This window comes from Cherax quadricarinatus, chromosome 75 (assembly GCF_038502225.1).
Source record: "Cherax quadricarinatus isolate ZL_2023a chromosome 75, ASM3850222v1, whole genome shotgun sequence".
Lineage (NCBI taxonomy): Eukaryota > Metazoa > Arthropoda > Malacostraca > Decapoda > Parastacidae > Cherax > Cherax quadricarinatus.
In genome coordinates this window covers 5,083,506-5,107,294 of record NC_091366.1, presented here as the reverse complement: position 1 = coordinate 5,107,294, position 23,789 = coordinate 5,083,506, and the positions used below count along the sequence as shown (strand labels likewise).

At 45.2% G+C, this 23,789-nt stretch overlaps 1 protein-coding gene across 5 annotated transcripts in view; it reads right to left on the bottom strand.

Moving 5' to 3' along the window:
• mwh (multiple wing hairs) overlaps nucleotides 1–23,789 on the bottom strand; it is a 156,913-nt gene that overhangs the window by 21,427 nt on the left and 111,697 nt on the right. The window contains exon 2 of one of the 5 annotated variants that reach the window (XM_070100960.1): nucleotides 22,014–22,309. The exons of the other annotated variants lie outside the window; for them this stretch is intronic. Coding sequence (XP_069957061.1) covers nucleotides 22,014–22,168 — 155 coding nt within the window. The 5' untranslated portion in view covers nucleotides 22,169–22,309. The remainder of the gene's footprint in view (nucleotides 1–22,013; nucleotides 22,310–23,789) is intronic. 5 annotated transcript variants of the gene reach the window in all.

Below are 23,789 nucleotides of genomic sequence, written 5' to 3'. Positions count from 1 at the left end.
CCCTTATGTGTGCAGGGAGGTAGTTGAACAGTCTCGGGCCCCTGACACTTATTGTATGGTCTCTTAACGTGCTAGTGACACCCCTGCTTTTCATTGGGGGGATGGTGCATCGTCTGCCAAGTCTTTTGCTTTCGTAGTGAGTGATTTTCGTGTGCAAGTTCGGTACTAGTCCCTCTAGGATTTTCCAGGTGTATATAATCATGTATCTCTCCCTCCTGCGTTCCAGGGAATACAGGTTTAGGAACCTCAAGTGCTCCCAATAATTGAGGTGTTTTATCTCCGTTATGCGCGCCGTGAAAGTTCTCTGTACATTTTCTAGGTCGGCAATTTCACCTGCCTTGAAAGGTGCTGTTAGTGTGCAGCAATATTCCAGCCTAGATAGAACAAGTGACCTGAAGAGTGTCATCATGGGCTTGGCCTCCCTAGTTTTGAAGGTTCTCATTATCCATCCTGTCATTTTTCTAGCAGATGCGATTGATACAATGTTATGGTCCTTGAAGGTGAGATCCTCCGACATGATCACTCCCAGGTCTTTGACGTTGGTGTTTCGCTCTATTTTGTGGCCAGAATTTGTTTTGTACTCTGATGAAGATTTAATTTCCTCATGTTTACCATATCTGAGTAATTGAAATTTCTCATCGTTGAACTTCATATTGTTTTCTGCAGCCCACTGAAAGATTTGGTTGATGTCTGCCTGGAGCTTTGCAGTGTCTGCAATGGAAGACACTGTCATGCAGATTCGGGTGTCATCTGCAAAGGAAGACACGGTGCTGTGGCTGACATCCTTGTCTATGTCGGATATAAGGATGAGGAACAAGATGGGAGCGAGTACTGTGCCTTGTGGAACAGAGCTTTTCACCGTAGCTGCCTCGGACTTTACTCTGTTGACTACTACTCTCTGTGTTCTGTTAGTGAGGAAATTATAGATCCATCGACCGACTTTTCCTGTTATTCCTTTAGCACGCATTTTGTGCGCTATTATGCCATGGTCACACTTGTCGAAGGCTTTTGCAAAGTCTGTATATATTACATCTGCATTCTTTTTGTCTTCTAGTGCATTTAGGACCTTGTCGTAGTGGTCCAATAGTTGAGACAGACAGGAGCGACCTGTTCTAAACCCATGTTGCCCTGGGTTGTGTAACTGATGGGTTTCTAGATGCGTGGTGATCTTGCTTCTTAGGACCCTTTCAAAGATTTTTATGATATGGGATGTTAGTGCTATTGGTCTGTAGTTCTTTGCTGTTGCTTTACTGCCCCCTTTGTGGAGTGGGGCTATGTCTGTTGTTTTTAGTAACTGTGGGACGACCCCCGTGTCCATGCTCCCTCTCCATAGGATGGAAAAGGCTCGTGATAGGGGCTTCTTACAGTTCTTGATGAACACAGAGTTCCATGAGTCTGGCCCTGGGGCAGAGTGCATGGGCATGTCATTTATCGCCTGTTCGAAGTCATTTGGCGTCAGGATAACATCGGATAGGCTTGTGTTAATCAAATTTTGTGGCTCTCTCGTAAAAAATTAATTTTGATCTTCGACTCTCAGTCTGGTTAGCGGCTTGCTAAAAACTGAGTCATATTGGGACTTGAGTAGCTCACTCATTTCCTTTCTGTCATCTGTGTAGGACCCATCTTGTTTAAGTAGGGGCCCAATACTGGACGTTGTTCTCGATTTTGATTTGGCATAGGAGAAGAAATACTTTGGGTTTCTTTCGATTTCATTTATGGCTTTTAGTTCTTCCCGCGATTCCTGACTCCTAAAGGATTCTTTTAGCTTAAGTTCGATGCTTGCTATTTCTCTGACCAGTGTCTCCCTACGCATTTCAGATATATTGACCTCTTTTAGCCGCTCTGTTATTCTTTTCCGTCGCCTGTAAAGGGAGCGCCTGTCTCTTTCTGTTTTACATCTACTCCTCCTTTTTCTTAGAGGAATAAGCCTTGTGCATACATCGAGTGCCACCGAGTTAATCTGTTCTAGGCATAAGTTGGGGTCTGTGTTGCTTAGTATATCTTCCCAGCTTATATCGGTTAGGACTTGGTTTACTTGGTCCCACTTTATGTTTTTGTTATTGAAGTTGAATTTGGTGAATGCTCCCTCGTGACTAATCTCATTTTGTCGGTCTGGGGCTCCGCGCATACATGACTGAACCTCAATTATGTTGTGATCTGAGTATATTGTTTTTGATATGGTGATATTTCTTATCAGATCATCATTGTTAGTGAAGATGAGGTCTAGTGTATTCTCCAGTCTAGTAGGCTCTATTATTTGCTGGTTTAAATTGAATTTTGTGCAGAGATTTAAAAGCTCGCCTGAGTGTGAGTTTTCATCAGAGCTGCCTCCTGGTGTTATTACTGCAACAATATTATTTGCTATATTCCTCCATTTTAGGTGCCTTAAGTTGAAATCCCCCAGGAGCAAGATGTTGGGTGCAGGAGCTGGAAGGTTTTCCAGACAGTGGTCAATTTTTAACAGCTGTTCCTGGAATTGCTGGGATGTTGCATCCGGAGGCTTGTAGACTATCACAATGACTAGGTTTTGGTTCTCGACCTTTACTGCTAAAACTTCCACTACATCATTTGAGGCATTTAGCAGTTCTGTGCAAACAAGTGACTCTGCAATGTACAGGCCAACCCCCCCCCCCCCCTTTTGCCTGTTCACTCTGTCACATCTGTATAGGTTGTAACCTGGGATCCATATTTCGTTGTCCAAGTGATCCTTTATGTGGGTCTCAGTGAAAGCCGCGAACATTGCCTTTGCCTCTGCAAGCAGTCCACGGATGAAAGGTATTTTGTTGTTTGTTGCTGGCTTTAGACCCTGTATATTTGCAAAGAAGAATGTTATCGGACTGGTGGTATTGTTGGTACTGGGGGGGGATTTTTTTTCCGGCATTAGTATCTGTATCTGTTGGTTTGGAGAGGAGGCCATCGACTGTGGTTCCACTCCAGGAATGACTGGATTTGGTGTACGATTTCTGCCATTTCCTGCCAGTTTTTTTTCCTTCCTGGCACTAAAAAACCTCTCCCTCTTGAGTGGCTGTGGCTACCCAGGTTTTCCCATGGCCTGGATGTTTTGTATCTTTTTGTCCCCTTTAGATGGTATGCCTGGCAATTTAAGTTATAGCACAGTCTTTCCTGTACTGAAGAGGTACACAGTTCAGGGTGAAAAAGCTTACAGGAAGGGAGTTTGCATTTTCCTGTTGTCATATGGGCATGGCATTTCCTAGGGTGGTCATAGTTGCACGTCCCATCTGTTTTTCCAGATTTCCCATGCCAGCAGATACCGAGTGCATAGTATGTGCACAGGCTTGGTTTCCGTTTGCCTTGGGTTTCTGTGACTGTATTCCCTGTTGGTGCATGTTTCTCTGTCTTCTATCCTCCCTAGCACCAACAATGGAGCTCCCACCAGTTGTTTTTGGTAATATATCCTCACTATTGCTAGTGGAGTCCTCTTGTTTGCTATTTCCTGTGGTATTTCTAGTTTGCAATATTGGTTTTATCTTATCTTTGACTACACTTGTTTCCCTACTATGGCTCCTGTCCCCTATGAGGTCATTTATATGTATTCCTTCCTGCGTATAATTCCCGACTACCTGGACAAAATCTCCAGCTTCACCATTACTGTCTCCCAGGACAGCATCTCCAGCTTCCCCATTACTGTATCCCAGGACAGCATCTCCAGCTTCACAATTACTGTCTCCCAGGACAGCACCATTTCTACTGCCATTTCTCCTGCCATTTCTCTTGCCATTTCCCTGCCATTTGATCTGCTTTACAGTAGATTGGAACCCAACTTAGTGGAATTAAGTGATCTGAGGCAGGTGCGTGTATGGTAAACAGAGGCAGCAGGTGTGTGTATGGTGAACAGAGGCAGCAGGTGTGTGTATGGTGAACAGGCAGCAGGTGTGTGTATGGTGAACAGGCAGCAGGTGTATGACGAATTGATGCAGCAGGCGTGTGTATGGTAAACAGAAGCAGCAGGTGTATGGTAAACAGAGGCAGGTGGTGTATGGTAAACAGAGGCAGCAGGTGTGTGTATGGTAAACAGAAGCAGCAGGTGTGTGTATGGTAAACAGAAGCAGCAGGTGTATGGTAAACAGGCAGGTGTGTATGATGAACAGAGGCAGCAGGTGTGTGTATGGTAAACAGAGGCAGCAGGTGTGTATGGTGAACAAAGGCAGCAGGTGTATGGTGAACAGGCAGCAGGTGTATGACGAATAGAGGCAGCAGGTGTGTGTATGGTAAACAGAAGCAGCAGGTGTATGGTAAACAGAGGCAGGTGGTGTATGGTAAACAGAGGCAGCAGGTGTGTGTATGGTGAACAGAGGCAGCAGGTGTGTGTATGGTGAACATGCAGCAGGTGTATGACGAATAGAGGCAGCAGGTGTGTGTATGGTAAACAGAGGCAGCAGGTGTGTGTATGGTAAACAGAGGCAGCAGGTGTGTGTATGGTAAACAGAGGCAGGTGGTGTATGGTAAACAGAGGCAGCATGTGTGTGTATGATAAACAGAGGAAGGTGTGTGTATGGTAAACAGAGGCAGCAGGTGTGTGTATGGTAAACAGAGGCAGCAGGTGTATGGTAAACAGAGGCAGCAGGTGTATGGTAAACAGGCAGCAGGTGTGTGTATGGTAAACAGAGGCAGCAGGTGTGTGTATGATGAACAGAGGCAGCAGGTGTGTGTATGGTAAACAGAGGCAGCAGGTGTGTGTATGGTAAAGAGGCAGCAGGTGTATGGTGAACAGAGGCAGCAGGTATGTGTATGATCAACAGAGGCAGCAGGTGTGTGTATGGTAAACAGAGGCAGCAGATGTGTGTATGGTAAACAGAGGCAGCAGGTGTGTGTATGATGAACAGAGGCAGCAGGTGTGTGTATAGTAAACAGAGGCAGCAGGTGTATGGTAAACAGAGGCAGCAGGTGTGTGTATAGTAAACAGAGGCAGCAGGTGTGTGTATAGTAAACAGGCAGCAGGTGTGTGTATGGTAAAGAGGCAGCAGGTGTATGGTGAACAGAGGCAGCAGGTATGTGTATGATCAACAGAGGCAGCAGGTGTGTGTATGGTAAACAGAGGCAGCAGGTGTGTGTATGGTAAACAGAGGCAGCAGGTGTGTGTATGGTAAACAGAGGCAGCAGGTGTGTGTATGATGAACAGAGGCAGCAGGTGTGTGTATAGTAAACAGAGGCAGCAGGTGTATGGTAAACAGAGGCAGCAGGTGTGTGTATAGTAAACAGAGGCAGCAGGTGTGTGTATAGTAAACATAGGCAGCAGGTGTGTGTATGATGAATAGAGGCAGCAGGTGTGTGTATGGTAAACAGAGGAAGCAGGTGTATGTATGGTAGAGGCAGCAGGTGTGTGTATGGTAAACAGAGGCAGCAGGTGTGTGTATGATGAACAGAGGCAGCAGGTGTGTGTATGATGAACAGAGGCAGGTGTGTGTCTGGTGAACAGAGGCAGCAGGTGTGTGTATGGTAAACAGGCAGCAGGTGTGTGTATGATGAAGAGGCAGCAGGTGTGTGTATGGTAAACAGAGGCAGCAGGTGTATGGCAAACAGACGCAGCAGGTGTGTGTATAGTAAACAGAGGCAGCAGGTGTGTGTATGATGAACAGAGGCAGCAGGTGTGTGTATGGTAAACAGAGGCAGCAGGTGTGTGTATGGTAAACAGAGGCAGCAGGTGTGTGTATGATGAACAGAGGCAGCAGGTGTATGCATGATAAACAGAGGCAGGTGTGTGTATAGTAAACAGAGGCAGCAGGTGTGTGTATGGTAAACAGAGGCAGCAGGTGTGTAAGAACACTTGCACACATGTAGCCCCGGTCTGGCAATCAAATCCGGGACCTTTTCATTCTTTTACAACGTTGAATTTAGAATCCAAGAGCTGTTATCCAACCTCAGCTCACTACAAAGCCCCCAGGATGCCACTCACCTCAGTGAGTGGCATCCAGGTACCTATTTACACACACAAACACACACTCGTGAGACTTGTTTTATTCCTGTATGTTAATTAACGGGCCAAGCTCTGAAGCATGACAACAAGGTGCTAGGAGGACTAGGAGGAGACTAGGAGGGCTAGGAGGAGACTAGGAGAACTAGGAGGAAACTAGGAGGGCTACGAGGAGACTAGGAGAACTAGGAGGAGACTAGGAGGACTAGGAGGAGACTAGGAGGGCTAGGAGGAGACTAGGAGAACTAGGAGGAGCGCTCGTTCGTGTGCTCCTACAGATTTTATATTTTTGCTACAAAAACTCAAATTTTCTTTGACACTGTTGAAGGTTTCGGACGCGAGGTGAACCCTGCCTCTGATTGGTCTATCCCCTTCATGACGTCACTCACTACTAACCAATCACAGAAGAGAGAAACAATACTCAATTCTTACCCAGAAGAAAAACAAAAATCCCACAAGACACAATTAAATTACAAAATATCGTGAGAAGCAAAATATCGCTCGAGAAACACCATTATCTTCCACTGTGAACGTTCTTCTTCCACTGTGAACGTTCTTCTTCCACTGTGAACGTTCATCTTCCACTGTGAACGTTCTTCTTCCACTGTGAACGTTCATCTTCCACTGTGAACGTTCTTCTTCCACTGTGAACGTTCTTCTTCCACTGTGAACGTTCTTCTTCCACTGTGAACGTTCTTCTTCCACTGTGAACGTTCATCTTCCACTGTGAACGTTCTTCTTCCACTGTGAACGTTCATCTTCCACTGTGAACGTTCTTCTTCCACTGTGAACGTTCATCTTCCATTGTGAACGTTCTTCTTCCACTGTGAACGTTCATCTTCCACTGTGAACGTTCTTCCACTGAACGTTCATCTTCCACTGTGAACGTTCATCTTCCACTGTGAACGTTCATCTTCCACTGTGAACGTTCTTCTTCCACTGTGAACGTTCATCTTCCACTGTGAACGTTCATCTTCCACTGTGAACGTTCATCTTCCACTGTGAACGTTCATCTTCCACTGTGAACGTTCATCTTCCACTGTGAACGTTCATCTTCCACTGTGAACGTTCTTCTTCCACTGTGAACGTTCATCTTTCACTGTGAACGTTCATCTTCCACTGTGAACGTTCTTCTTCCACTGTGAACGTTCATCTTCCACTGTGAACGTTCTTCTTCCACTGTGAACGTTCATCTTCCACTATGAACGTTCATCTTCCACTGTGAACGTTCTTCCACTGTGAACGTTCATCTTCCACTGTGAACGTTCATCTTCCACTGTGAACGTTCTTCTTCCACTGTGAACGTTCATCTTCCACTATGAACGTTCATCTTCCACTGTGAACGTTCTTCCACTGTGAACGTTCATCTTCCACTGTGAACGTTCATCTTCCACTGTGAACGTTCATCTTCCACTGTGAACGTTCATCTTCCACTGTGAACGTTCATCTTCCACTGTGTACGTTCATCTTCCACTGTGAACGTTCATCTTCCACTGTGTACGTTCATCTTCCACTGTGAACGTTCATCTTCCACTGTGTACGTTCATCTTCCACTGTGAACGTTCATCTTCCACTGTGAACGTTCATCTTCCACTGTGTACGTTCATCTTACACTGTGAACGTTCATCTTCCACTGTGAACGTTCATCTTCCACTGTGAACGTTCATCTTCCACTGTGAACGTTCATCTTCCACTGTGTACGTTCATCTTCCACTGTGAACGTTCATCTTCCACTGTGTACGTTCATCTTCCACTGTGAACGTTCATCTTCCACTGTGAACGTTCATCTTCTACTGTGAACGTTCATCTTCCACTGTGAACGTTCATCTTCCACTGTGAACGTTCATCTTCCACTGTGAACGTTCATCTTCCACTGTGAACGTTCATCTTCCACTGTGTACGTTCATCTTCCACTGTGAACGTTCATCTTCCACTGTGAACGTTCATCTTCCACTGTGAACGTTCATCTTCCACTGTGAACGTTCATCTTCCACTGTGAACGTTCATCTTCCACTGTGAACGTTCATCTTCCACTGTGAACGTTCATCTTCCACTGTGAACGTTCATCTTCCACTGTGAACGTTCATCTTCCACTGTGAACGTTCATCTTCCACTGTGTACGTTCATCTTCCACTGTGAACGTTCATCTTCCACTGTGAACGTTCATCTTCCACTGTGAACGTTCATCTTCCACTGTGAACGTTCATCTTCCATTGTGTACGTTCATCTTCCACTGTGAACGTTCATCTTCCACTGTGAACGTTCATCTTCCACTGTGAACGTTCATCTTCTACTGTGAACGTTCATCTTCCACTGTGAACGTTCATCTTCCACTGTGTACGTTCATCTTCCACTGTGAACGTTCATCTTCCACTGTAAACGTTCATCTTCCACTGTGTACGTTCATCTTCCACTGTGAACGTTCATCTTCCACTGTGAACGTTCATCTTCCACTGTGAACGTTCATCTTCCACTGTGAACGTTCATCTTCCACTGTGAACGTTCATCTTCCACTGTGAACGTTCATCTTCCACTGTGAACGTTCATCTTCCACTGTGTACGTTCATCTTCCACTGTGAACGTTCATCTTTCACTGTGAACGTTCATCTTCCACTGTGTACGTTCATCTTCCACTGTGAACGTTCATCTTCCACTGTGTACGTTCATCTTCCACTGTGAACGTTCATCTTCCACTGTGAACGTTCATCTTCCACTGTGAACGTTCATCTTCCACTGTGAACGTTCATCTTCCACTGTGAACGTTCATCTTCCACTGTGTACGTTCATCTTCCACTGTGAACGTTCATCTTCCACTGTGAACGTTCATCTTCCACTGTGAACGTTCATCTTCCACTGTGAACGTTCATCTTCCACTGTGTACGTTCATCTTCCACTGTGAACGTTCATCTTCCACTGTGAACGTTCATCTTCCACTGTGTACGTTCATCTTCCACTGTGAACGTTCATCTTCCACTGTGAACGTTCATCTTCTACTGTGAACGTTCATCTTCCACTGTGAACGTTCATCTTCCACTGTGAACGTTCATCTTCCACTGTGAACGTTCATCTTTCACTGTGAACGTTCATCTTCCACTGTGAACGTTCATCTTCCACTGTGAACGTTCTTCTTCCACTGTGAACGTTCATCTTCCACTGTGAACGTTCTTCTTCCACTGTGAAAGTTCATCTTCCACTGTGAACGTTCATCTTCCACTGTGAACGTTCTTCCACTGTGAACGTTCATCTTCCACTGTGAACGTTCATCTTCCACTGTGAACGTTCATCTTCCACTGTGAACGTTCTTCTTCCAGTGTGAACGTTCATCTTCCACTGTGAACGTTCTTCCACTGTGAACGTTCATCTTCCACTGTGAACGTTCATCTTCCACTGTGAACGTTCTTCCACTGTGAACGTTCATCTTTCACTGTGAACGTTCATCTTCCACTGTGAACGTTCATCTTTCACTGTGAACGTTCATCTTTCACTGTGAACGTTCATCTTCCACTGTGAACGTTCATCTTCCACTGTGTACGTTCATCTTTCACTGTGAACGTTCATCTTCCACTGTGAACGTTCATCTTTCACTGTGAACGTTCATCTTCCACTGTGTACGTTCATCTTCCACTGTGAACGTTCATCTTCCACTGTGAACGTTCATCTTCTACTGTGAACGTTCATCTTCCACTGTGAACGTTCATCTTCCACTGTGAACGTTCATCTTCCACTGTGAACGTTCATCTTCCACTGTGAACGTTCATCTTCCACTGTGTACGTTCATCTTCCACTGTGTACGTTCATCTTCCACTGTGAACGTTCATCTTCCACTGTGAACGTTCATCTTTCACTGTGAACGTTCATCTTCCACTGTGAACGTTCATCTTCCACTGTGAACGTTCTTCTTCCACTGTGAACGTTCATCTTCCACTGTGAACGTTCTTCTTCCACTGTGAACGTTCATCTTCCATTGTGAACGTTCATCTTCCACTGTGAACGTTCTTCTTCAAGTGTGAACGTTCTTCCACTGTGAACGTTCATCTTCCACTGTGAACATTCATCTTCCACTGTGAACGTTCTTCCACTGTGAACGTTCATCTTTCACTGTGAACGTTCATCTTCCACTGTGAACGTTCATCTTTCACTGTGAAAGTTCATCTTTCACTGTGAACGTTCATCTTCCACTGTGAACGTTCATCTTCCACTGTGAACGTTCATCTTCCACTGTGTACGTTCATCTTCCACTGTGAACGTTCATCTTTCACTGTGAACGTTCATCTTCCGCTGTGAACGTTCATCTTTCACTGTGAACGTTCATCTTCCACTGTGAACGTTCATCATCCACTGTGAACGTTCATCTTTCACTGTGAACGTTCATCTTTCACTGTGAACGTTCTTCTTCCACTGTGTACGTTCATCTTTCACTGTGAACGTTCATCTTCCACTGTGAACGTTCATCTTTCACTGTGAACGTTCATCTTCCACTGTGAACGTTCTTCTTCCACTGTGAACGTTCATCTTCCACTGTGAACGTTCATCTTCCACTGTGAACGTTCATCTTCCACTGTGAACGTTCATCTTCCACTGTGAACGTTCATCTTCCACTGTGAACGTTCATCTTCCACTGTGAACGTTCATCTTCCACTGTGAACGTTCATCTTCCACTGTGAACGTTCATCTTCCACTGTGAACGTTCATCTTTCATTGTGAACGTTCATCTTCCACTGTGAACGTTCATCTTTCACTGTGAACGTTCATCTTCCACTGTGAACGTTCATCTTCCACTGTGAACGTTCTTCTTCCACTGTTAACGTTCATCTTTCACTGTGAACGTTCATCTTCCACTGTGAACGTTCATCTTTCACTGTGAACGTTCATCTTCCACTGTGAACGTTCATCTTCCACTGTGAACGTTCATCTTCCACTGTGTACGTTCATCTTCCACTGTGAACGTTCTTCTTCCACTGTGTACGTTCATCTTCCACTGTGAACGTTCATCTTCCACTGTGAACGTTCATCTTCCACTGTGAACGTTCATCTTTCACTGTGAACGTTCATCTTCCACTGTGAACGTTCATCTTTCACTGTGAACGTTCATCTTTCACTGTGAACGTTCATCTTCCACTGTGAACGTTCATCTTCCACTGTGTACGTTCATCTTCCACTGTGAACGTTCTTCTTCCACTGTGTACGTTCATCTTTCACTGAACGTTCATCTTTCACTGTGAACGTTCATCTTTCACTGAACGTTCATCTTCCACTGTGAACGTTCATCTTCCACTGTGAACGTTCATCTTCCACTGTGAACGTTCATCTTTCACTGTGAACGTTCATCTTTCACTGTGAACGTTCATCTTCCACTGTGAACGTTCATCTTCCACTGTGTACGTTCATCTTTCACTGAACGTTCATCTTTCACTGTGAACGTTCATCTTCCACTGTGAACGTTCATCTTCCACTGTGAACGTTCATCTTCCACTGTGAACGTTCATCTTCCACTGTGAACGTTCATCTTCCTCTGTGAACGATCATCTTCCTCTGTGAACGTTCTTCCACTGTGAACGTTCTTCTTTCACTGTGAACGTTTATCTTCCACTGTGAACGTTCATCTTCCTCTGTGAACGATCATCTTCCACTGTGAACGTTCTTTCACTGTGAACGTTCTTCTTTCACTGTGAACGTTCATCTTCCACTGTGAACGTTCATCTTCCACTGTGAACGTTTATCTTCCACTGTGAACGTTCATCTTTCACTGTGAACGTTCATCTTCCACTGTGAACGTTCATCTTCCACTGTGAACGTTCATCTTCCACTGTGAACGTTCATCTTCCACTGTGAACGTTCATCTTCCACTGTGAACGTTCATCTTCCACTGTGAACGTTCATCTTCCACTGTGAACGTTCTTTCACTGTGAACGTTCTTCTTTCACTGTGTACGTTTATCTTCCACTGTGAACGTTCATCTTTCACTGTGAACGTTCATCTTCCACTGTGAACGTTCATCTTCCACTGTGAACGTTCATCTTCCACTGTGAACGTTCATCTTTCACTGTGAACGTTCATCTTCCACTGTGAACGTTCATCTTCCACTGTGAACGTTCATCTTCCACTGTGAACGTTCATCTTCCACTGTGAACGTTCATCTTCCACTGTGTACGTTCATCTTCCACTGTGAACGTTCATCTTCCACTGTGAACGTTCATCTTCCACTGTGTACGTTCATCTTCCACTGTGAACGTTCATCTTCCACTGTGTACGTTCATCTTCCACTGTGAACGTTCATCTTCCACTGTGAACGTTCATCTTCCACTGTGAACGTTCATCTTCCACTGTGAACGTTCATCTTCCACTGTGAACGTTCATCTTCCACTGTGAACGTTCATCTTCCACTGTGAACGTTCATCTTCCACTGTGAACGTTCATCTTCCACTGTGAACGTTCATCTTCCACTGTGAACGTTCATCTTCCACTGTGTACGTTCATCTTCCACTGTGAACGTTCATCTTCCACTGTGAACGTTCATCTTCCACTGTGTACGTTCATCTTCCACTGTGAACGTTCATCTTCCACTGTGAACGTTCATCTTCCACTGTGAACGTTCATCTTCCACTGTGAACGTTCATCTTCCACTGTGAACGTTCATCTTCCACTGTGAACGTTCATCTTTCACTGTGAACGTTCATCTTCCACTGTGAACGTTCATCTTCCACTGTGAACGTTCTTCTTCCACTGTGAACGTTCATCTTCCACTGTGAACGTTCTTCTTCCACTGTGAACGTTCATCTTCCACTGTGAACGTTCATCTTCCACTGTGAACGTTCTTCCACTGTGAACGTTCATCTTCCACTGTGAACGTTCTTCCACTGTGAACGTTCATCTTCCACTGTGAACGTTCATCTTCCACTGTGAACGTTCTTCTTCCAGTGTGAACGTTCATCTTCCACTGTGAACGTTCTTCCACTGTGAACGTTCATCTTCCACTGTGAACGTTCATCTTCCACTGTGAACGTTCTTCCACTGTGAACGTTCATCTTTCACTGTGAACGTTCATCTTCCACTGTGAACGTTCATCTTTCACTGTGAACGTTCATCTTTCACTGTGAACGTTCATCTTCCACTGTGAACGTTCATCTTCCACTGTGTACGTTCATCTTTCACTGTGAACGTTCATCTTCCACTGTGAACGTTCATCTTCCACTGTGAACGTTCATCTTCCACTGTGAACGTTCATCTTCCACTGTGAACGTTCATCTTCTACTGTGAACGTTCATCTTCCACTGTGAACGTTCATCTTCCACTGTGAACGTTCATCTTCCACTGTGAACGTTCATCTTCCACTGTGAACGTTCATCTTCCACTGTGTACGTTCATCTTCCACTGTGAACGTTCATCTTCCACTGTGAACGTTCATCTTCCACTGTGAACGTTCATCTTTCACTGTGAACGTTCATCTTCCACTGTGAACGTTCATCTTCCACTGTGAACGTTCTTCTTCCACTGTGAACGTTCATCTTCCACTGTGAACGTTCTTCTTCCACTGTGAACGTTCATCTTCCACTGTGAACGTTCATCTTCCACTGTGAACGTTCTTCCACTGTGAACGTTCATCTTCCACTGTGAACGTTCTTCCACTGTGAACGTTCATCTTCCACTGTGAACGTTCATCTTCCACTGTGAACGTTCTTCTTCCAGTGTGAACGTTCATCTTCCACTGTGAACGTTCTTCCACTGTGAACGTTCATCTTCTACTGTGAACGTTCATCTTCCACTGTGAACGTTCTTCCACTGTGAACGTTCATCTTCCACTGTGAACGTTCATCTTTCATTGTGAACGTTCATCTTCCACTGTGAACGTTCATCTTTCACTGTGAACGTTCATCTTCCACTGTGAACGTTCATCTTCCACTGTGAACGTTCTTCTTCCACTGTGAACGTTCATCTTTCACTGTGAACGTTCATCTTCCACTGTGAACGTTCATCTTTCACTGTGAACGTTCATCTTCCACTGTGAACGTTCATCTTCCACTGTGAACGTTCATCTTCCACTGTGTACGTTCATCTTCCACTGTGAACGTTCTTCTTCCACTGTGTACGTTCATCTTCCACTGTGAACGTTCATCTTCCACTGTGAACGTTCATCTTCCACTGTGAACGTTCATCTTTCACTGTGAACGTTCATCTTCCACTGTGAACGTTCATCTTTCACTGTGAACGTTCATCTTTCACTGTGAACGTTCATCTTCCACTGTGAACGTTCTTCTTCCACTGTGTACGTTCATCTTCCACTGTGAACGTTCTTCTTCCACTGTGTACGTTCATCTTTCACTGAACGTTCATCTTTCACTGTGAACGTTCATCTTTCACTGAACGTTCATCTTCCACTGTGAACGTTCATCTTCCACTGTGAACGTTCATCTTCCACTGTGAACGTTCATCTTTCACTGTGAACGTTCATCTTTCACTGTGAACGTTCATCTTCCACTGTGAACGTTCATCTTCCACTGTGAACGTTCATCTTCCACTGTGTACGTTCATCTTTCACTGAACGTTCATCTTTCACTGTGAACGTTCATCTTCCACTGTGAACGTTCATCTTCCACTGTGAACGTTCATCTTCCACTGTGAACGTTCATCTTCCACTGTGAACGTTCATCTTCCTCTGTGAACGATCATCTTCCACTGTGAACGTTCTTTCACTGTGAACGTTCTTCTTTCACTGTGTACGTTTATCTTCCACTGTGAACGTTCATCTTTCACTGTGAACGTTCATCTTCCACTGTGAACGTTCATCTTCCACTGTGAACGTTCATCTTCCACTGTGAACGTTCATCTTCCACTGTGAACGTTCATCTTCCACTGTGAACGTTCTTTCACTGTGAACGTTCTTCTTTCACTGTGTACGTTTATCTTCCACTGTGAACGTTCATCTTTCACTGTGAACGTTCATCTTCCACTGTGAACGTTCATCTTCCACTGTGAACGTTCATCTTCCACTGTGAACGTTCATCTTTCACTGTGAACGTTCATCTTCCACTGTGAACGTTCATCTTTCACTGTGAACGTTCATCTTCCACTGTGAACGTTCATCTTCCACTGTGAACGTTCATCTTTCACTGTGAACGTTCATCTTTCACTGTGAACGTTCATCTTCCATTGTGAACGTTCATCTTTCACTGTGAACGTTTATCTTCCACTGTGAACGTTCATCTTTCACTGTGAACGTTCATCTTTCACTGTGAACGTTCATCTTTCACTGTGAACGTTCATCTTTCACTGTGAACGTTCATCTTCCACTGTGAACGTTCATCTTTCACTGTGAACGTTCATCTTCCACTGTGAACGTTCATCTTCCACTGTGAACGTTCATCTTTCACTGTGAACGTTCATCTTTCACAATGAACGTTTATCTCACCGTGAACGTTCATCTTTCAGAATGTATCGTCAGGTTACGGAAGACAGTGATTGGGTGAATAATGGGGAATGTGCTTTCTTTTTTGAGTCACCTTGCTATGGTAGAAGGCGGCTGCTGAGGTCACAATTATATCACTGGATTATTTTAAATAACTTCATCTGCAGTAAGTGTCCAGGGTCCAAGACTGCTCAACAGCCTCCCAATATACAAAAGGAGACTTACCAATAGACCCCCTGGCAATCAATAATAATAATAATAATAATAATCTATTTCTACGAGTAGAAGGTACACAGACCATAGCTGACACCAGGATGCGACCCACACCAGTCCACTAACACCCAGGTACCTATTTTACTAGGTGAACATGGACAGCAGGTGTCTTAAGGAAACACGTTCTAATGTTTCCACCCGTACCGGGGATCGACCCCCAGACCTCAGTGTGTGATACGAGTGCGCTAATGATTGACCTACAGATACTACCAAGAGGGAACTGGACAGGTACCTAACAGCATTACTACTGTGTGTGTGACTCACCACGACGCTGATAGTATACCACTATCACTGTTACTATACATTGTTAAGGTACTACACATGACTGTATCCTGAGATTTACAGGACGTGGACCAGCAGACTCGCTGCAATGTTCAGTGTTTACAGGACGTGGACCAGCAGACTCACTGCAATGTTCAGTGTTTACAGGACGTGGACCAGCAGACTCACTGCAATGTTCAGTGTTTACAGGACGTGGACCAGCAGACTCACTACAGTGTTCAGTGTTTACAGGACGTGGACCAGCAGACCCACTACAATGTTCAGTGTTTACAGGACGTGGACCAGCAGACTCGCTGCAATGTTCAGTGTTTACAGGACGTGGACCAGCAGACCCACTACAATGTTCAGTGTTTACAGGACGTGGACCAGCAGACTCACTACAGTGTTCAGTGTTTACAGGACGTGGACCAGCAGACCCACTACAATGTTCAGTGTTTACAGGACGTGGACCAGCAGACTCGCTGCAATGTTCAGTGTTTACAGGACGTGGACCAGCAGACCCACTACAATGTTCAGTGTTTACAGGACGTGGACCAGCAGACTCGCTGCAATGTTCAGTGTTTACAGGACGTGGACCAGCAGACCCACTACAATGTTCAGTGTTTACAGGACGTGGACCAGCAGACCCACTGCAATGTTCAGTGTTTACAGGACGTGGACCAGCAGACTCACTGCAATGTTCAGTGTTTACAGGACGTGGACCAGCAGACTCACTACAGTGTTCAGTGTTTACAGGACGTGGACCAGCAGACCCACTACAGTGTTCAGTGTTTACAGGACGTGGACCAGCAGACCCACTACAGTGTTCAGTGTTTACAGGACGTGGACCAGCAGACCCACTACAGTGTTCAGTGTTTACAGGACGTGGACCAGCAGACCCACTACAGTGTTCAGTGTTTACAGGACGTGGACCAGCAGACCCACTACAGTGTTCAGTGTTTACAGGACGTGGACCAGCAGACCCACTACAGTGTTCAGTGTTTACAGGACGTGGACCAGCAGACCCACTACAGTGTTCAGTGTTTACAGGACGTGGACCAGCAGACCCACTACAGTGTTCAGTGTTTACAGGACGTGGACCAACAGACCCACTACAGTGTTCAGTGTTTACAGGACGTGGACCAGCAGACCCACTACAGTGTTCAGTGTTTACAGGACGTGGACCAGCAGACCCACTACAGTGTTCAGTGTTTACAGGACGTGGACCAGCAGACTCACTACAGTGTTCAGTGTTTACAGGACGTGGACCAGCAGACCCACTATAGTGTTCAGTGTTTACAGGACGTGGACCAGCAGACCCACTACAGTGTTCAGTGTTTACAGGACTTGGACCAGCAGACTCACTACAGTGTTCAGTGTTTACAGGACGTGGACCAGCAGACTCGCTGCAATGTTCAGTGTTTACAGGACGTGGACCAGCAGACTCACTACAGTGTTCAGTGTTTACAGGACGTGGACCAGCAGACTCGCTGCAATGTTCAGTGTTTACAGGACGTGGACCAGCAGACCCACTACAATGTTCAGTGTTTACAGGACGTGGACCAGCAGACTCACTACAGTGTTCAGTGTTTACAGGACGTGGACCAGCAGACCCACTACAATGTTCAGTGTTTACAGGACGTGGACCAGCAGACTCACTGCAATGTTCAGTGTTTACAGGACGTGGACCAGCAGACTCACTGCAATGTTCAGTGTTTACAGGACGTGGACCAGCAGACTCGCTGCAATGTTCAGTGTTTACAGGACGTGGACCAGCAGACCCACTACAGTGGTATAAACCTTGGTAATAAATACCGACAAGTTGGTTTAGAAAGACACGTAAGCAAACACTATAACATATTTATTAGAAAACGTTTCGGTCCTGGGACCTTGATCATTTCTAACATACAGAGGTATAAAGACATTATATATATAGGTGGAGAGTGAGATGTGACGCACGTGACCTGAGGAATGTCATAAGAACATAAGAATGGAGGAACACTGTAGAAGGCCTACTGGCCCATGCGAGGCAGGTCCTTATCAAAACAACCTCTGCCTATGATGAGGACCAGTAGACGATGAAATCATGTGACTCCTGTGTTGTTGGGTTGGTGCTGCTTAAGTATCATGTATGCCAATGTTTTTGAAATTTTGTAGTTTCCAGTGTTGCGTTCTATAGTGTCGGTGACGGTGATTAGTGAGGCTTCTAGGCACCGTCGGCGTCTGAGGTCTGGTTCGGTGAGAACGAGTTGTGCCTCGTTCCAGTTCATCAAATGCCCCGTGGAGTCTCTGTGGAGGACACAGGCGTACCTTACATCGTCTCTGTTAGAGGCATTTCGATGCTCATTCAGGCGGACTGCAAGATCTCTGCCTGTCTCGCCTACATATTTCTTGGGACAGAACCCACAGGGGATAGTGTAGACGCCTGCTGTAGAAGTTAGAGGTGTGGGGCTGCGTTTAGTAGTGAGGTCTTTGATAGAGGATGTGTTTATGGTGGAAACGTTGATGTTACTCATAGCAAGTGCCCGGCGAGTATTCGTGGCAACATCGCCACATGGGAGTACTATGAACTGTTTAGGGGGCTGTTCCATGGGCGGTTTGTTGAGGATAGCTTGTGCCTTGAGTCTGCAATCTCGGATGAAGAAAGATGGGAACTGAAGACGTGTAAAGGCTTGTGTTATGTAAGTGCATTCTTCTTCTAGAAAACAAGGGCTGGAGATGCGAAGAGCTCTCAAGAAGAAGCCAATGAGGACTCCTCTCTTAGTGCGGGTATCTTGGTGTGAATAAAAGTGTATAAGATCGTCCTTGTTAGTAGGTTTTCTATACACTTTGAAGAGAAGTTTGTCACTGTCGGGAGATCTGCACAGTAGAACGTCGAGGAAAGGAAGTTTGCCATCATTTTCGAGTTCAAGTGTAAACTTTATTAATGGTTCAACTGCATTGATCTTGTTGAGAAAGGCCTGGATATTGAGACGTCTTGGATAGAAAACCAATATATCATCAACGTATCTTAGCCAGGTAACGGTGTTGGGAATGAGGGTGCTGAATTTCTCTGTCTCCAAGTTTTCCATGAAGAGGTTGGCAAGCACAGCACTGAGCGGGCTGCCCATTGCCATCCCAAAGCATTGTTTGTAACAGTTGTCCTGATACTTGAAGAAGTTGAAATTAACACACAGTTCCACTAGATTGATGAAATCTAGAAGAGGTAAAGGGAGGTCGTGGTTTTCAGTGAGCCTCTTTCTCAGAATGTTGATTGCAGCGTCAGTAGGAACGTTGGTAAAGAGGGCTGTGACATCGAAGGAAGCCATGCTTTTGTTTTTGACATTCAGGTTGGAAATTCGGGAGAGAAGGTCACCTGAATGTTTGAGGTGGGCTTGACTGATAGTGCCCAGAAGCGCTGAAAGGTATTTGGCAAGGTGGCCGGCTAGTCTGTGTGGTGCACTCCCTATGCCCGAAGTGATAGGCCGTAGTGGGATGCCAGGTTTGTGTGTCTTAGGAAGGCCATACAGGCGTGCTGGTTTCGGTTGACCTGGTAAAAGTTTAAGTAGTTTTTTGCCTTGTTCTGATTTTCGTAAGATGCTACGAGCCTTTTGAAGGAAAGTCTGGGTACTTTGATGTAGCACTGATTCGGATACAGGCTGGTATGTGTTGGCATCGTTGAGAAGATTTAAGACTTTATTGTTGTAGTCGACAGTGTTGAGTAACACCACACCACCTCCTTTGTCAGCGGTTGTAATGACGATATCATCGTTGTTGGCCAAGTTCCTGAGTGCTTGGATGTATCTTCTGGGAATGACCGGTCTTGAAGGCTCAGTAGCTGCAGCAGTGATGATTCCTTGGACAAAGCCCTTTTGAAACTCGGAGTCTCCAAAAGGTTGGTTCTTGGTTACCATATCCACCAGATTATGTTTCTTGTTGATGCCAGTAGTAAACTTGAGCCCTAGGCTGAGGGCTTTTGTCTCGGTGACGGTTAGTGTATAGGAAGATAAGTTATTTATAATTTCTGGTCGTCCCATTTCGCTCCATTTGCTGTGGGAACACAGGTCTTGTAGTTTTCGTGATAGCTTCAATTTTTGTTGGATGTTGGCAGTGGTAACTTGGCTGAGTATATATTCTGCAGTCCTTCTGTCAGGAGTAGGAAGTGAAGCACGAATCTGAGCGGCACGTAATGAGGCCTCCTTCTGAGCATGTCGCAGTTCATCAGAGCTTTCTCTAAGGTAGGCGTAAACAGCAGGAGAGAAAGGGTGTCTAGATGTGGTCAGTTGTCGAGGAGAGGACCGTGGTATCACCATCTCAGCAATACAGTCTTCTAGGAAGATGTGTCGGTTCCGAAGAGAAGGAGAGAAAGGTATTCTCTGTATGCTATGTCCATAGTGTGTTGCAGTGTCAGACAAGATGGTATAAACCTTGGTAATAAATACCGACAAGTTGGTTTAGAAAGACACGGTATTTATTACCAAGGTTTATACCATCTTGTCTGACACTGCAACACACTATGGACATAGCATACAGAGAATACCTTTCTCTCCTACTCAAAGCTAATAGTCTTCGGAACCGACTCTATGACCGCGGGTTCAATCCCGGCCGGGGGTATGGTTTATACATGATACTTAAGCAGCACCAACCCAACAACACAGGAGTCACATGATTTCATCGTCTACTGGTCCTCATCATAGGCAGAGGTTGTTTTGATAAGGACCTGCCTCGCATGGGCCAGTAGGCCTTCTACAGTGTTCCTCCATTCTTATGTTCTTATGACATTCCTCAGGTCACGTGCGTCACATCTCACTCTCCACCTATATATATAATGTCTTTATACCTCTGTATGTTAGAAATGATCAAGGTCCCAGGACCGAAACGTTTTCTAATAAATATGTTATAGTGTTTGCTTACGTGTCTTTCTAAACCACCCACTACAGTGTTCAGTGTTTACAGGACGTGGACCAGCAGACCCACTGCAGTGTTCAGTGTTTACAGGACGTGGACCAGCAGACCCACTACAATGTTCAATATTTACTCTGTGTTCAACTTGGCTGTCATGTTTTCTGAATGTACAGTGTGATGGCACCAAATAGTCTATTAAACTCTAGTAAGTCTGTGATGAATGGTTTGAAAAACCGACAAGTTGAAGATTGAGACACTTATGCAGCATATGGAAATCTTTATTCAGGAAACGTTTCGCCACACAGTGGCTTCATCAGTCCAATACAAAGAGGAAGGCGTAAGGAGAGGAGGAGAATGAGGTAATCAGTCCCTCAGCCTGGAGTCGATGTGTTCAGTCCATCAATCTTGTAGAATTGATGGACTGAACACATCGACTCCAGGCTGAGGGACTGATTACCTCATTCTCCTCCTCTCCTTACGCCTTCCTCTTTGTATTGGACTGATGAAGCCACTGTGTGGCGAAACGTTTCCTGAATAAAGATTTCCATATGCTGCATAAGTGTCTCAATCTTCATCTAGTAAGTCTGCTGAGAAGGCGAAACGTTGTCGTAAATACAATTTTCAATTGCTACTTGTGTTGTTTTTAGCCCCTCTTCCCCACACACACTGGAAGTTAAAAACTCTGACGAGTCACAGGGATGTTGGGAAGTATTTCTTCAGCCTTAGAGTTGTCAGGAAGTGGATTATTATTATTATAATCAAGGGGGAAACGCTAAACCCGTAGGATTATAAAGCGCCCAGGGGAGGGGGGATGTGGAAGGCATTCAGGCTTAATTCGGGGAACTGGAGCACAGATCCAATTCCTTAAATCAAGAGCCCCTCACCAACATCAAGGAACCTTCCATGAGGAACAATTTGGAGAGTGATGTAGTGGAGGCAGGAACCATACATAACTTTAAGAGATGCGATAAAGCTCACGGAGCAGGGAGAGTGGACCTAGTAATGATCAGTAAAGAGGCGGGGCCAGGAGCTATGAATCGACCCCTGCAACCACAAACAGGTGTGTGCACACACGCATATACACACGGGTAAATTTACACCTTACACAGTTTTAAGACGAGGTGTGATAAAGCTCACGGAGCAGGGAGAGAGAGAGGACCTAGTAGCGACCAGTAAAGAGGCGGGGCCAGGAGCTATGTCAACCACAAATAGATGAGTGCACACGAGAATAATACTCCGCCCAGCGGCACTGACACTAACCGTTTAGTGGTGCTGATGCTCTTAGTCTGCTGCTGGTGCTCCTGCTGGTGCTCCTGCTGGTGCTGCTGCTGGTTCTGGGGTGTCAAGTATAGGACGATCCTCCAGTACTCCTTCAACTTCATCCTTCTCCTCCAGAGTCTCCCCTCACCCTTCATATCCTTTAACGTCTACTTCCCCCTATATTAGTCTTCAACATTCCTTCACTCCTCTGGTTTAACTTCTTCACCCCCTCTGTTATTTAACTCCTCAAGTGGCGTTCCTTTATTTCGTGTTCTTAACGGCACTTCTTCGCGTTCCTTTAAAATAACACCATTTAAGTTCACCATTTACACATATCTAACAGTAGTGTTCTATTTGGAATCTCTTAGAGCTAGTTCCTAGGTGATTATATGTAGTCTCTCAGAATCTAGTTCCTAGGCCTCTTACTATATTTGTAGTCTCTCTTAAGGCCTGACTCCTAGGCCTTTATATGTAGTCTCAGTAACTAGTTCCTAGGACGTTTGTATATACATATAATTTAGCACTACCGCCCACAGGATGGATAAATTGATGCAGGATAAACTGTCAGCTTGCCAAATTTACCTCAGTGTTCTTGGTGGCCACAAGTACAGTGCTTGCCAGTGTTCCCCTGAGGATAATTTCTGTACACAAGCGGTCGACGGGGTTACAAATATGTCTAACGGTTGTAACGGTTCCCTGTTGTTGTTACTGTTTACCCAAGACCCTGAGGAATGTTAATGTCCCATTAATATCCCAGTCGACTAAATACCCAAGTACCTATTTTACTGCTAGGTGAACAGGGACAAGAAGTTTCCTTAAGACACCTGCTGTCCCTGTTCATCTAGCATTAAGTACCTGGGTGTTAGTCGACTGGTGTGGGTCGCATCCAGGGGTTCCTAGTGTTTCCTCCCAGCTAAGGGGCAGGTAGTTTGTTTTAGCAACTAACAAAGTTAATATAACAGCAATAAATGAAGATTTTAATCATTATTTTAATGGGCATAATAAAGTAGATAAGCTTGAAACTTAATTCTCTCTTCTTAACATTATTTGTTTATGTCTATCTCCGTCTGTCTGACGTTTTTGGGTTATCCCAGGTTCTCTACACATATGCTGCTATGTATGATAATTCTATGTAACTGTATTTGTGTATACCTGAATAAACTTACTTACTTCTGTGAGTCTGTCTCTCATCTCACCACCAGCCAGGATGCCTGTCCAGGAGCTTTCTTACATTACCACTGCAGTTTCTGTCTATACCCAGGTCTGTGAACCCATCTATCATGTCCACTCCGTCCCACCCTGGCACAGTAGTAGTGTGGAGTCTGTTGTACTCTATGCATGCTGCTTCCACGCCCACAGTGATCCTCATTACTCTTTGCTGGCTCTAACATTAGAAAGAAATTCGTGGTGTTTTTGTGTAGTGACTCGTGGTTCAGTTGGTAGCTGTGTCAGCTTACACGCTGAGGGACTGGGGTTCGATTCTCGGACGAGTGGGAACGTTGGGCGTGTTTCCTTACACCTGTTGTCCCCTGTTCACCTAGCAGTAAGTAGGTACCTGGGTGTTAGCCAACTGTTGTGGGTCGCATCCTGGGGGACAAGAATAAAGGACCACAGTTGCCTTTAGTGGGTTATTCTGGGTTACTAACCCTCCTGGTTACTAATCCCAACCAAATCTTAAGTACGCAAGCTGACAGATAAATCCCACAAACTTCTATGCACATCTCAGTAAGCACTCTACTTTTCGGGGGGCGTCGACCCCCGGAACGCCCTCCAGGT